At 40.6% G+C, this 14,288-nt stretch overlaps 1 protein-coding gene across 4 annotated transcripts; it reads right to left on the reverse strand.

Moving 5' to 3' along the window:
• si:dkeyp-69b9.3 (myocardin) lies at positions 1-12,349 on the reverse strand. 4 transcript variants are annotated; one of them, XM_046847523.1, is made up of 15 exons: positions 12,019-12,349; positions 11,329-11,463; positions 7,974-8,030; positions 7,673-7,731; positions 6,972-7,026; positions 6,561-6,686; positions 6,118-6,284; positions 4,445-4,585; positions 3,933-4,237; positions 2,876-3,017; positions 2,377-2,790; positions 2,187-2,282; positions 1,883-2,026; positions 1,745-1,799; positions 1-1,600 (listed from the first exon to the last, which is right to left on the reverse strand). In XM_046847523.1, the coding sequence occupies exons 2-15, from the start codon at positions 11,381-11,383 to the stop codon at positions 1,176-1,178; spliced, it is 2,241 nt and encodes a 746-aa protein (XP_046703479.1). In that variant the 5' UTR covers positions 11,384-11,463; positions 12,019-12,349; the 3' UTR covers positions 1-1,175. The 4 variants fall into 4 exon arrangements, with proteins under 4 accessions (XP_046703479.1, XP_046703477.1, XP_046703478.1 ...); XM_046847521.1 differs by having other exon boundaries at positions 1,883-2,023; positions 6,118-6,311; XM_046847522.1 differs by having other exon boundaries at positions 6,118-6,311; positions 7,673-7,728; positions 12,019-12,348.
• Positions 12,350-14,288: the final 1,939 nt, after the last annotated feature.

A 14,288-nucleotide genomic window follows, 5' to 3' on the forward strand; every position in this document is an offset into this window, starting at 1 on the left:
TTTTATATATTGTTGCACTTTGCTGTTTAAAAGCAAAGCTATGGAATTGAAATGCCCAGACCAAATATGACTTTCAGGAGAAAGACTGAACCTTTGCTATGGAGTGTAACAGTCACACTACACTAAGCAAAAGGCTGCTGAAAGATCTAGGTTATTGTGGATGATAAAACATTTGGAGATGTTTGTCCTCCTTAAGTAAATGGTATTGCTCTGTACAGCTAGGAACCAACAGCTTATCGATATGTCCGATATGTTATTCCACTAACGTTGCATCAGATCATAACTCACAACCTTATTTATAATAGGATTTAAAAAAAGTGGGAAGGTTAAGGTTCCAAGCCGAGCCAAATGGCTTTCATCCTGGTGTTATGAGCAAGAAGATATATTTTATAAGACATTTCCATTCTAACCCAGTGTCTCTAGGGGACCTTTTGTAGAGCTGAGCGTCTTGATGCCGTGCCAGTGTTTAAAACAATTACAGCTATTTTGAAGCAGACAGTAAGAAACATGGAAAGATTTTTTGTTCAATTAGGGAAATCACTTTACAACAGCAGAACACAGATAGAAACGAGTGCATTCGGGTGCTTAGGGCACCCTTACAGTGTGCAGGAGGTGTACTTAAAGAACATGTGCATGTTTGTATGAACCAAGGAACACTCAAAGAAGCAGCGAAGAAAAGCATACACACAGGGAGTGCATCCCCTTCCCTGTGAAGACACTCGACATGTATAAAGAGCCTGCGGATACTCACCCTCTCCATGCCGACGGTTCGTCTGGCGGCGAGGGAGTATGTAAGCCTGCAGGGATTATTTTGTTTGATATTTACAAGCGTATGGTGTATGTGTGCATGTGCACGTGTGTAATGTCTTCATTGCATTCTCTTTCACTTGGTCTCTGTTTCTCTTTCTCTTTCTCTCTCTCTCTCTCTCCCGACCTTGCGTGGAGTAGAGAGTTGCAGTCAACACCAGTCAGAATCTGTTTGGTCACATCACTGGACAGAGATGGATGGATATTAAAGAAAAGGATGGAGATGGGGTGACCTCTCCAGGGAGACAAGATTTGAACAGTGGGTAATTACCCGTCAAGCATCCAATTACACACATATGCACGCGCACATTCACACACGCACATACGCACATACGCACGCACGCACCACATGCCCACCTTCGCGTCCCTCACCACTGCTCCACCATCAGGTCAAGGACCCTGCTTATGTTCAGGTCTGAATCGAGGGCAAAGTCGCTTTCCACGAAAGGTGCCACGGGAGGCGTGAGAGGGTGCAGGCCGGAGGTCAGGGATTCCAGCCAATCAGCAGCGTCAAATGCAGGCGCATCCAAGCGCCTCTTTCTGGAGGGAGCGCTTAGAGGAGGGGTTGTGCAGAGGAGGGGAGGAAGAGGAGGAGGAGGAACGAGGTTAGGTGCAAGGGGCACAACCCGGGCAGGGGAAGGCGGAAGCTCCAAAAGAAGCGAGGAGCAAAGTGGAGAGGAGCGGCCACTTTCATCTTTTGAGTTGGGCTGGGTAGGTTGCAGTTGGTCAGGTACTGAGGCAGGAGAGGAGCCTGAAAGCGTGGATGATTGGAGTTCTGAAGTGATGGTGTTAGCTAAAGAAAAGAAATCAAAAAAAAAATGGTGTGACAAGAAATAACTCCAAAATTCCTGTAATGTAATGGAAATGACAAAAATATGGAGTACCACATGGTGATATGTGATATGTTTAAAAAGCCAAGAAGATGCTGCTTACTAACCAGAACAGCTAACAGGATCCTCCAAAATGTCATCTATGGACTCCCGTGGGTCCATCTAAAATGAAAGGAAGATAATAGAATTTTTTTACTAAAAGATTCTAGTACATATTATTCGTTCTCTTTCTCAGTCACACAGACCTGTACTCTTTGAATAGCCTCCTGCAGTAGTTCCTCCAGACTGCGTTCAGAGTGGGGTGGAGCTTGCTCTGGGCTAGCTGTGATTTGCATCGGTAGCTCAAAATCCTGGGAGATAGCATCACATGGCTGACAGGAAAACACCTGCTGATACACCATGTGGAGCGAGAGATTTCAGTTTAGATTATGCCAGAAATAGCTGCAAAAGCTGATAAACAATTCTGTTGAAATGGCTGTGAGATGAGTTTTACTAATAAAAGCTAATAACCTTCAACATACAGCAATTTGACTGCTAATCTGTTCTCACCTGTGTAAACAGCACTTCTTGTCCTTCTGTGTCTGGTTTCCCTCTGGCACATCCTGGATCCTGTTGCAGGAACGGGTGTAGGGAACTTCTACTTGTCTGCAATTGAGATAAAATACAACGGCACCGAATAAAGAGCAGCTTCTTATTGAGTTTATATAGATATTATTTATAACATTGTGTTTGTCCTTGCCTGTGTGACTGCTTTTCCTCTTGGTCTGCTCCGAATCCTCTCCCTCATTTCCAGCTCAACGGTCAGTTCCTCTGCTGCCTGCTCTGACCTCCAGAGAGCACTAGAGGGCACTGGAGGTGAGGGGGTAGGCAGGTTTGGACTTGAACCAGCAGAAGAAGACGGAGATGTCAAATAAGTTGCACCAGCCAAGCCTTCTTCCACTACTGCTGATGGCTGGATGTAAATCTGAGAAGGGCTATTAGACGGGCTAAGATTAGGAGGCGGAGGTTCTAAGGTCCCTTCCAGCTGGCAAAGTGGGGCTGGAGTTAGCTGGGGACGGGGCATCTGGAAAGGACGAAGCCTCTCTAAGAGAGCAGGTTTGGTGCCAGAAACCGGGAGTCCGCGTTTGCGTAACTGCTGTCGGAGTTCTGACACCTGCAAAAAAAAAAAAAAAAAAAAATCAGTTAATAATGTAGTTTAGATTTATTTTTATTTAGTTTGAGCAGTCTCAGATTCTTACCGTTAGATCGTCAAGGTTTGGGGGAAGTAATTCTAGCTTGTGGGTGGGGCTTGTTTCCAGGACAGTGGTGTTTGTTTGTGGGGTAACAGGCTGAAGGCAACTTTGTGGTCCAGCTCCAGAAATCGTCACTACCTGATTGTCACTGTTAAATGCAGAGATGATGTAGATGTCAGATGATCAAGTAGGCGTCTTTGTTAATGTTAAAAACAGCCAGTACTCGCTTTCACACTTCACCAAACTTGGTATTAGATCATAGGCTTCTCACTTTGGGTTCACAAAAGAGTTTTACACTTGTGCGCTATTTTGAAAGAATAATTCAAACTTCATCAGCCCATTTTACAACTGGAACGCTGTGATGCCATGTCCAGATCACTCTTATAAACCGGATGTGTGCATCACTGATAAAGCACATCCGGTGCATATATTCTTTTTAATGCTGTAAGCATCAGTGAAATCAAACAGTTTCTATTTCATGGTTTCTAACTGAAGACAAAATACAATATTCATACTCATGAATATAATATTCGGGACACATGCACGCCTGTATATTTCAGGCTATATCCTACTGTGGCATCTGCCATCAGTTAAATATTAAGTTTGATGCATTACATGACCGTAACTAAAGTGACAAACACGACTTCTTCTTCTTCTTCTTTCCCGACTCTTAGTACCATTTGCTAACACTGTTGTCTGAAACAGTGTCCCGCGTAAACTGAACGAACGTAGAGTTCTGATTTGGACGTTAAAGCCGACGTGAAAAATGGAAAAAGTTCCTATATGTATTCGATCCCACAAATATGATGTATAAGCAATATTGTCAACAAAATTGATTTGTAAAGATCTATTTGAAACTTTAAATAAGTGAGGAAGTTATGTAATAGTCTATGATTTGTATGCTTCTTAGTAGCAATGCACCATTAAGTATGAAGTCACTGCCTAATGAAAGCTTGCGAAATCTTGAATTAGTTCATATGCCATCCATCCCTGATACATCTCAAGATCTACTTATAAGGGCCTGACAGGTTATTCGAGAAAGATGGTGTGCTGTTTAATTGACCTGGTTGCCACAGTGAGCTGTTGTTGCTGGTTTAGAATCTGCAGCTGCAGGAAAACCTGCTGCTGGTGTAGGAGGCGGGAGTATGCAGGATCGATAGGCTGAGCTTGAGTGTTGCTGTTCTTTTGGGAATTGTTCCCAGAAGCACCTCCATTGTTGCCCCTTTGGTCGGGGGGTATGTATTGATGGTACTTCAACTTCCTCATTTTAGGCTTACAGTCACGAGGTTTCCGTGGCCGTGGAGGGCGTGGCGAGGATAAGGGCCCTCCAAGAATGGAATGAGTCGGTGGGGTTAAGCACTGAGCTGTCTGAGAAAGAGCAACAGAAAGAAAAAAAAATGATGATTAGGATATCAATCAGATCTGAACTAAACATTTTTTATATATCACTACTCCCACAATTTGAATGTTTTATTTAGACATACAAAATTGCATATATTTAGGTGCCTATGATGTCTCTTCACAGTGCAATCAAGCATTTCATGTCCCGGGCCCAATCATGATGTGAGTTTGTACCTTTGGCAGCAGTGATGTCTGAGGGAGTGCGTACAATCCTTTGGGTCTCCCAGTCACTGCCATAGAGTTTGACCCTGCCACCGTCATGGTCGCTGACTCCGTGATGCCCTCAGTTCCTGGGAGCAAAGCTGAACCACACTGCTGCAAGATGAACAAAATCAGTTTTTAAACTATAATTGGGTTTTCACTTGTTTCCATTTTTTTCTAAAGGTCTGAGTCCCCCATGAGATCTAGTACAAAGAATTTACTTTTATTACTGGATATGAAAATGGTCTACAATCATTTTTGGTAAATGATTTTTCTCAAACATGGATACATACATTTTTATACAGTATAAAATCATTTGGATACTCTGAAGGCAGAAAATAACTATAGCATAACACTGCTGAAATCTCAATTCTGCATGGTCAGGAGATGTTCTGTAACAGCAGTGAGCAAGTCAAATCCCTGGGTTTTATATTAATGTAAATTAATTCTAATACACTTACACAGGGACTTGTAGGGCAGAGACTTCATATAAATAGAATTTTTGTCCAACTTGTCCCTGATTAAATGTTTATATAGCATTTATAAAGGCACTCGTCAGTGTCATTTTAGGTTTTTCTACACGTCTTCAATTTTATTTTATAATTTACCTTATGGCTTGCGAGGAACTAATGTGTTTTTTTTTTTTAAAACGTTGTATTTTAATGTATTTTTTAAAAAATGCCAGAATTTGCACACTTCTGTGGTATAAATAAAATGAAAATTTTCTTTAATTAAGAGATAATCACTGATGATGTAGTACCAGTATCTTTGCTTTATAGCTGGCTGCATCACACAGCCTATTGTTGATTATGTGACTATAATGGCGTGTGTTGTCCTGTTTTAATTCTTATATAACAATAGCACAATGCACACAGTTATATTCATTTTAACAATTGCAAAAGAAGATCATATGCATACAAAAATAAACCTATAAATATTTTAATTCCCCTTTAAGGATGTGTCTCAATATTGTATCTAGATATTGTGGTATATAAAAAGCATATGTGATAAATCTTTGTACAAAATAGCACAATTCTCTCTCCCTCTATACTCTATATATTCATAGTAGATATATAAGAACAACCAGTATATGGGCACAAGATTTGTGTGCTCTTTGAACATCCCATTCCACATTTAGTGTTCCCATGTGCTCTTATAATGACCTCCACTCCTCTGGGAAGATGGAGATTTGGATGAAGACACTAGGTTTTGGAGTGTGCTTGTCTAGCTCAGTCAACCACAAAAGGGTTTTAAATAAAGTCAAGAACTGATGTAGGGTGAGGAAGCCTAGGTTGCATTCATCCCAATTCCAAAACCTTCCACTTCAACCTACTGTATGTAAACCATATCTTCCTGGAGCTTGTTTTGGTTCTTCTAGTTTAGCTGGAGCTAAAATTAAATACCAATGCATCAAAAGACATCCTATAATATATAATTGTGTGCCTCCAACTTTTTGGTAGAAGTTTGGGGTCGAACCACATATGGCTCAAAAAGTCCGGTGTCCTAATATTTTTGTTTATACAGTATATATAAAATATAGATTTTCTTTAAAAAGGCTCTATTATTTTAAATCTTACACAGAAATATAGACGTGTTTTTGTAAATGCATATTAAATTTTCTCAAGAATCTCTGTGACTGTAAATACCTGAACATTGCTTGGGCTGTGGTTGATGGACATGGCAACAGGTGACACATCACTCAGTGACTGGTCACTGCTCAGCCCAGGTGATGAGGAAAAGCCGGGGGATTGATGTGTCCCGAGTTGCTCGGGAGATGCAGAGGAACATGAGGAGATGTCATCTTCGAAGACATCTGAGGGTAGGGAAAAGGAAACAGAAGCTGAAACACAAGTCAAAAGAGGGACAAGTCCATCAGTATAACATTTGATGCTGATGCAGTTTAACAGAGTGTAATAATGTGCATATATAACACTATAGAAACAGTTGTTCATGAATTAGTCACAATGATAAAACTTTTTATCACTGTATTGTGTGAAATCATCCTTGAAATGTTCCACAGAAGAAAGAGAGAGAGAGAGAGAGAGAGAGAGAGAGTGTGTTCCCAAAATCGGTTATTACAGTTACTCACTGTTTTCTAATGGCACAGTGTGTTTCTGAAGATGCTCAATGGACCCACATCGCCTCTGGATCTTCTCAGTGACATTCTCAACCAGACGAGCTTTCTTCTGTCTCTGAGCACCACCGCTAACCTTGTCTACATTAAAAAAAAGAGCAGGAAAGAAGGTGCACAAGATTTAATCAACAAGCCTTATTATTTCAAAGAAAACCTCAAAGGGGCTTCAGGGGGACTAATGAATCGGATATATGAAAGCTATCATTAGCAAATTTTTTCTAAAGCAATTTCACGTTACTTTAATCAGCTTACTGGTTGGGTTTGACCCCAAGAGTAAAAAAAAATGATAATACATGAACTAATGAATCAATTTGGCAGTTGGTGGTAAACAAAACAATTCCCATTTCCGCTTGCATCATGAATCACCTTGTGCAGTTTCAGCAGTCAGAGCACTAGGGGGCGACTTCAGAGTTGTGCCATCCTGCATCGGGAAACAGCCCAATGACACCAACCATTAAGACCAGACACTCTCAACAACACACATCGTTCAGCTTAATACACACTTGCATAGCCTAGCGAGAAAACACAGAAGAAGCTTGTAATCTCGCATTAGCTACTTGTATGCTAGTGGAATAATAAAAAATAAAAAAAACATACACCTCTGGTTTCCACAGTGATAGGATCTGCCTTCAGGCCCTGGCACTTGCTAACAGATTCACATTTGCTCCTTGTACATTCGCATTCCAGCAATGTGAGCTTAATTTCTATAAAATGCATTGCTGTCACTATGCTAGAGAGGCAGATTTATTTAGCACTTGAAAATTAATTTTCAAATACTTTTCTAGATCTAAGTTTACTTCATTTTAAAAAGCTTTCTTACAGGTCATTCTCAATTCCTGAGCTCATCTAGAACTACCTTTGAGCTAGGTGATTAGAAATGTTCTTATGTCCTATCCTAACACTAGAAAACACCACACGTGCTTCATGATGAATTCGCAAAAACCTTAACATTTACACTTGTGCTAGCAAAAGCGTTTTTTTTTTCTTTTTCTTTCTGTTTTACAGTGGTTGCTGGTTTATGAGTGTCACTGTGCTTCTTGCTTATTATGTTCTGGCACATCACTCACCCCAGGGTTATTGGCCTCTTTCTCCCCTACTTTGTCAGAGCAGGAGGCCTTCACACCTTCTTGTGGAAAAGAAAAGAGAAAAATAAAAAAGAAAGTAATGAATTGCAAGCTAAAGCCATGAGTCTTGTAAATGTAGGGAATAAAACACTGCATGAAATTATATATATATATATATATATATATATATATATATATATATATATATATATATATATATTTATTTCCATATATATTTCTCCACTCTTGAATATTGATTACTGGTACGACTAGGAGCACAGAAGTGGAGAATGGACACACTCACCGGGGTCAGCATTCAGCTCCTTCTGTTGTCTGCGATTCTGTATTCGCAGCTGCAGAACTGAAAAAAGAAAGGAATTTTTACAATAAAGGATTCACTGAACCAAAAGATGACTGATGCATGCACCAGAGTGCAGAACTGGTCATTTTAGACTGCCCTGTGTAAAGCTTGTGCTCAGTGCACGGCAGTGCAGCGGGACGCTCCGTTATAAAAACATTTGCACATATCGCATTTGGCAGCTGCCCTTATCCGGCGTGACTTACAAAGATGCTTTGAAGTCACTATTATTAAAATCCATTCTGATGCTGATTCATTAGGACTAAGACTAAGTAAGAAATATATAAAAGGGCGTATTTTCAGGAGGGAGAAATGTTCATTTAAGTCCAGCTGAAACAGTAGTGTATATTACAATAAAAATTGCATTGCACCAGTCATATTTTACATGTCAAATCCAGGTTTGGCGAGTGCCCACGCACACACAGGGTAGTAGGAGCACACACACTTTTACTCACACCCTCCCGTAATACTTCCACACACACACACACACAAACATGCACACACATACAGTTACTTGGTTCAGCAGGTGAAGGGAGGAGAGAAAGAGAGAGAGGAAAAGAGGGGAGGAGGTAACTATTTATCCCTCACTACTTCTATTTCTGTCATCTCCCATCCCCCTTTCAGCTGTCCTCCACAACCACCCCCCACCCCTTCGCTGTCTTTCTTTCTCACTGTCATTTCTGCTAAGTAATTTCTTCCTCTTTTCACTTTTCTAGAAAATCTGTATCCTTTTTTTTTCTTCATATCAGTGTCTGATAGAATAAATCAAAGACCTTTAATTGAATAAAATTCGAACTTGGTTACTCTGATATACAGTAAAGAGATTGTAAAATGTGGAGAAGCGCTGCATATGTTGGTGCCGCTGCTCCTGACAGCTCCACTGACAGTGTTAAAGAAAAAGGAAGATTTTGAAAAAAAAAAATGTTTTTTAATTTTTAAGGACAATCGTATTAAAAACAACAGCTTATGGTTTAGTGTCACTAGCTGTCAGTACCCTTGTTGTAAGGGGGAAAACCTTATGTTTATCCACCTGCCAGAAGTGCAGCATTACAGAGTCTCTACAAATGTGTTCTTTAACACCTTTCACACCAAATAATAGGGATTTGTCTTACAGTTTGGTGTCTTACAGTTTCCTGTCGTTTTTTTTATCTTTACATTCCACACCAAACTAAACAATTCTCGCAATTCGAGTGAAAGGAATTTTATTTAATGCCCTGCATAGTACCAGGACACTTCCGGTGTATCTCTAATTCTCTTTTGTCCTGATTTATCCGATTTTCAGATTTATCAGAAGGTGTCAGGACTGAGTCGTGGACAGAGGAAGTACAAACAGAAGTAAACAGAAACAAGTGGCTTGTCAAAGGTCAACGACAGGGCAGGGCAGGAAACAAAAGGGAGTACATCATATGTCCTATTTCCTGTTTAATGGCATGTGTAAACAAAACCATTGCAGTAATATCAGTGGTATTCAGGCAAAAGAGAAAAAATTACTTCAGCTAGACAGACATGATAATGACCAGAAGTGCTGATAGAAATACAAAGAGTTTTTGGTAAATTCCAGGAAATTTTCTTTAAAGTAAAACAATAAAATTAAAATTTTAAACTTCCAGTTGTTGCATAAAGGGATGATGTGATATAAACCAACCCTGGTGCACGTCTGTGCTTCTGGAGTTGGTGTTTCGAATCTGAGCCATTTTGAATTATTAAAAAAAAAATTAATAGTCTTGTCAACTTGCCATAAGCCCAAAAGCAGTGTCTGGATTTTGCACAATTTGATTTTCATACTAGTGAACACAGTTTACACAATTGTGCAAAATTAAAGCAAAAAACATTTTCATGATTTTCATACTAGTGAACACAGTTTACACAATTGTGCAAAATTAAAGCAAAAAACATTTCGCTCGCTCATAATAATTTCATTTGAAGCACATTTAAAAGACAATCCTATTAGCCTTAATCCCAAAGCTACAGATTTCTTCCTTCCTCCAGGTAATACTGTTGCTCAGAAAACCAGACAACTAGAAACCGCTGTCTTTACCAGACATGCCTTTTTTTTGTTTTTGTTTTCTAATGGAATGAAAATGTATCCTTGTCGCACAAACAAACCCGCTGATTCAGGGCTACAGAAATCGAATAACACACCAAAAGACTCGGTCTCTTACATTAACAAATCTCACAATCCAGAAACCTTCATCCTTTCTCTCATCTCAAGGCCAGATCTCTTTGTGCATAGTCATCTGGTTTGACCAAACATGTGAAGGACAGCGTTTAAAAGCCCCAACGCTTCTGTCAGGGGGCCGCATGGATGGGCAATGGTTGTTTGAAAGGGTTCCAAGCACAGCTGAGAGAGACACATGGTCTTCCCTCTGTCCACATGGATTTTAATGAAGAGACACCAATGATTCTAATTGGGCGCACAGCACAGTACCTTGTGAACCCTTTTTCTGAACTGATCCCCCTCTTAATATCTCAGACCATTAAAAGTGCAATCTGAGATTTCTGTATAAGTAGTGAATGACTGATCAGATGACAAATGGAGAAAAAAACTTTTGCATAGTCTAATAAGGATAGAAATCATAATAATTGATAGATTTTGTATGAATAGGGTGACATACTAGAGCAAATTGGCCATGTAAAATAAACCTTGCTTTATAGTAAGAGTTTTCTAGTGTTTATTAAGTTTTTTTTTATCATAAACCACAAAATGAATAAAATCATTAGTTTTATATATATAAAATAAAAATAAAAATTCTTTCAGATAGTTTATCATGTTGACTTCTTTCTCATTCCATCGTTTGGCTTTAAAAGCAGAGCTGATTAGAAAACTTTGGCTGAGGTTTCTAATCAGTGGTGCATTTTAATCCTTTCAGTGGCTCAAATACACAGTCATGAATAAAGGATCATCATTACTAAGCTAATGCATTTCCGGGCAAACATCATGAAAGGAAGCTGTATCCACAGCTGAATATTTCTTATCACTGATCATTTCTAAACATTCGCATAGAAACTTCATGCGTGGATTGTTTTATAGGTTCACATCATCACTGTGTTCGTTAAGAAATTCTCAACAACTTAACGGAAACTACACTTGCTTCTAATGGCCCCAGTTGAAAAGCGGGCACCAATCTTTAGCACCAACCAACCACTACACAGCAGCATGCACACACCTGTGGTTACCCACCAATCATCATCCAGCACTCTCCAACCAGAACCCTGCAGCACACATATACTTTCACATACAAGAGCTATGCTCCTACATGCTTCATGCAAGGTTCATATGAATTCTGACCTTAGTGCTTACCTGAGCGGAATTTGCTCCGGATGAGCAGTGACCTCTCTGAGGCCAGCAAGGTCATGATGGACGTTTGGAGGCTGAGGATGAAATTATAAGGTCCTGTTGGATTTCCTCCTGTACAGCAGGTATTAGGTAGGGGCTCTGATGTTGTTTTCCACACAAAATGTAAGGAAGAAAGAACACATTTCATTTAATTGACTTACACTTACTGCTCAACATACTAATTAATACTTAATTACTTAAGTACTGCTGAGAGAGTGAGAACGGCCGGGTGTGTGGGGGGTTGAGGGGTGTTATGAGTTAGCAACAAAGAGGTTGGTAGTACCCATAATTGCTAACAGACATCTTTTTTAAAGCATAATTATAACAGAGCAGATCCCGTCATCTTAGAAATACGACATTATACAGTCAAAGATTGTAGAAGAGGCAAACACACGGAGGCCTTAGTTACATCCGGCGATGAAAGAACTGTACAGATTTTTTTTTCTTCAAGCCACATTCAAATGTCGACTTTCTGCAATATCTCACTGCAATATTGATTTTCAAGTTTAGCTACTACCCAGAAGAGACCTACTCCTAAAATACCATTAAGGCTTTCTTTCTGAAGTTTAAGTACCTTCATGCTCTTATAACAAATACAGCAGAACCCAAGATTCACTTCTGTGATCTGAGAAAAAGAATAAAAAGAATACTTACAGAAAAAGGTTCTGTGCTGTCCTGTCAGATGAGGGCCCGTGCCAAAGTGGAGGAGAGAGAGAGAGAGAGAAAAACCGAAGGACGAAGTGAAAGAGGGCAGGAAATCAGATGCATTTAGTGGTGCTTATTCTCATGCCAGGCTTGCTTCTTTTCCATCCAAGATCTTCCAAAGTTGAGAGTCTGGAGTCAAGGAGTTAGAGAGTTCCTACCTTTTTTCCTTCTCACCGTCCTCTCTCTCTCTCTCTCTCTTTCATTACCCCCTCTCAGGACGAGGTGGTGCCAACTGTGTTGGGCTGTCAAACAAGCACCCTGCTGCCAGACCCCCACCACTTCCCCCTACCGAACCCAACCCCCTTCACAGAAACCTTAGCACTGGTACATGCACACACACACACACACACACACACACACACACACACACACACATAGACTGTTTGCTGACTGACTGATGCTGACGTTTGGATGCTTGACGGCTTCAATCACTCTGACTCTTGTTAGATCAGGTTCCAAACCCTTACACACTACACACTAACACATTTGCATACTGAACACTTAAGTGCTGAATCGGAATCGTTCGCTCAATAACTGAGAGTATTGAGTCAAATGAAGATTTCTCAGTGTACCACTGATCCCATGGTGCTTCGTGTGTTCCGTTACACCCGCAGTACACATGACTCCACAATAAATGCTTTCACAAGGATAGGAATATCTGACAGTTTTTGTGTGGACTTTATAGAGACATTGTGGGGAAATTTTTTTTTGTAGATTCAAATGTCCAAAAGTTTATTTTTTATTACAGTTATATCACCAATTATTGCCATAAAAATATTTCAGCAGAGACAGTTCTGTGTGTGGCGTGTGAGAGAGGGAGAGATGACATGGTAGAATCCTAGCTGAAAAAATATTTCATGTATGTTTTGGGTTTTTCTTCTGGTATGTGCAGTGACCTCACTATATGTAAATTACTGACTTTTACATACAACAGTGAGAACAGTGTGGAATACTGTGGATCAATCTATCAATTTAGATGTGTGTGTGGGTGTTTGTGTGTATGTACGTGGGTGAAGGGGAATGGGGGATGGGCAGAGGGTGGTCATTACAGCACCACCTGTTCAGCCACTTTGACAGGCATGTCAGTGTGTGCTGCTGCATCAGCAGGTCAGTGTGTGTGTGTGTGTGGTAAGGGAAGGATGGGCTGGTGATAGAGAAGGAGGGTGGGAGGGAGACAGACATACAGACAGACATACAGATAGATCAGGCAGGAGGAAGAGTAAGTGAGAAAGAGAGAGGCTGAGAGAGAGAGAGGGGGGGGGATAGAGAACGAGAGCGCACTGGAGTGCAGGAAGTTCAATCCTAATTATTTTATGCAGATTGTATATATAGAGCTCAGGACTGAAAGAAGCAGATGTTAAAGCCTGCGAAGCATCTAAATGAGTAAAACATTAGTAAGGGATCGCATTCAGATGAGACAGAATGAAATATATCAGGAACTCTGAACACGATGGGGAGGGTGGTTATGTTCTGTTCGCTCAGGTCAAAATGTCGGCTTTGCATGAAGGTCCACTGGATTGTTCTCTGCCGTGCACAGCAATGACTCACCCACACTCACACACACACAGTGGCATGTCTAAGGACGTGAAGGGAAAATGATGTAATCTATCACTGCCTTGTCAAGTGTATATATATGCCCCCCTTTTGGGATTCCCTTACTGATTAACACCTGTTACACTCCTTTTATACAGCCCCCCCAACACACAAACACACACACCCTCCCCCGGTCTCGTTTGGTCAGCCTGTGTCTTTTGAGTGGCGCAGCATGAAAAGCACATGCTGCTGCTTACAGTGTTGTGGCTTCTCTGTTCTTCAGTACAGAGTGTACAATCAGTTCCAGTTCAGTCACATATGGAAAAACTAATGAGAAAACAAAAGGGCAGCATGTTATTATAGTCTTACATAAGGCTTTAGTGCAGAACTAGGTTTGGTCAATGTACGAAACCACAGAATGCTGCACATTCTCGATTTGTCAGTGTATCAGCACAGAGAGCTTCATTAAATATAAGACAGTATGCGGGGAAGGTTGTGCCGTATTTTGCGCCGCACACAGAAATCTGGAGTAAGTTTGCCATCCAGTGGCAGCGGCGTGCAATGAGCGTCGTCTCACGCCAGAGCAAGGTCATGATTGGTTATATGAGGACAGACGAGAAGTCAGCAACTGGCAATTGCCTGCTTTTTTTTTTTCTGGCTGGCACTAAAATAACTACATAAAGGGT

This window comes from Silurus meridionalis, chromosome 4, assembly GCF_014805685.1.
Source record: "Silurus meridionalis isolate SWU-2019-XX chromosome 4, ASM1480568v1, whole genome shotgun sequence".
In the NCBI taxonomy this organism is placed as follows: domain Eukaryota; kingdom Metazoa; phylum Chordata; class Actinopteri; order Siluriformes; family Siluridae; genus Silurus; species Silurus meridionalis.

Bases quoted from the DNA above. Each gene is read 5' to 3' on its own strand.
- si:dkeyp-69b9.3 (XM_046847520.1), bottom strand. From the start codon at position 11,383: ATGACCTTGCTGGCCTCAGAGAGGTCACTGCTCATCCGGAGCAAATTC. The intron at 8,031-11,328 runs GTAAGCACTAAG...TTCTTTTTTCAG, and splicing joins CCGGAGCAAATTCCGCTCAG to TTCTGCAGCTGCGAATACAG. The intron at 4,238-4,444 runs GTACAAACTCAC...GCTCTTTCTCAG, and splicing joins AGACATCACTGCTGCCAAAG to ACAGCTCAGTGCTTAACCCC.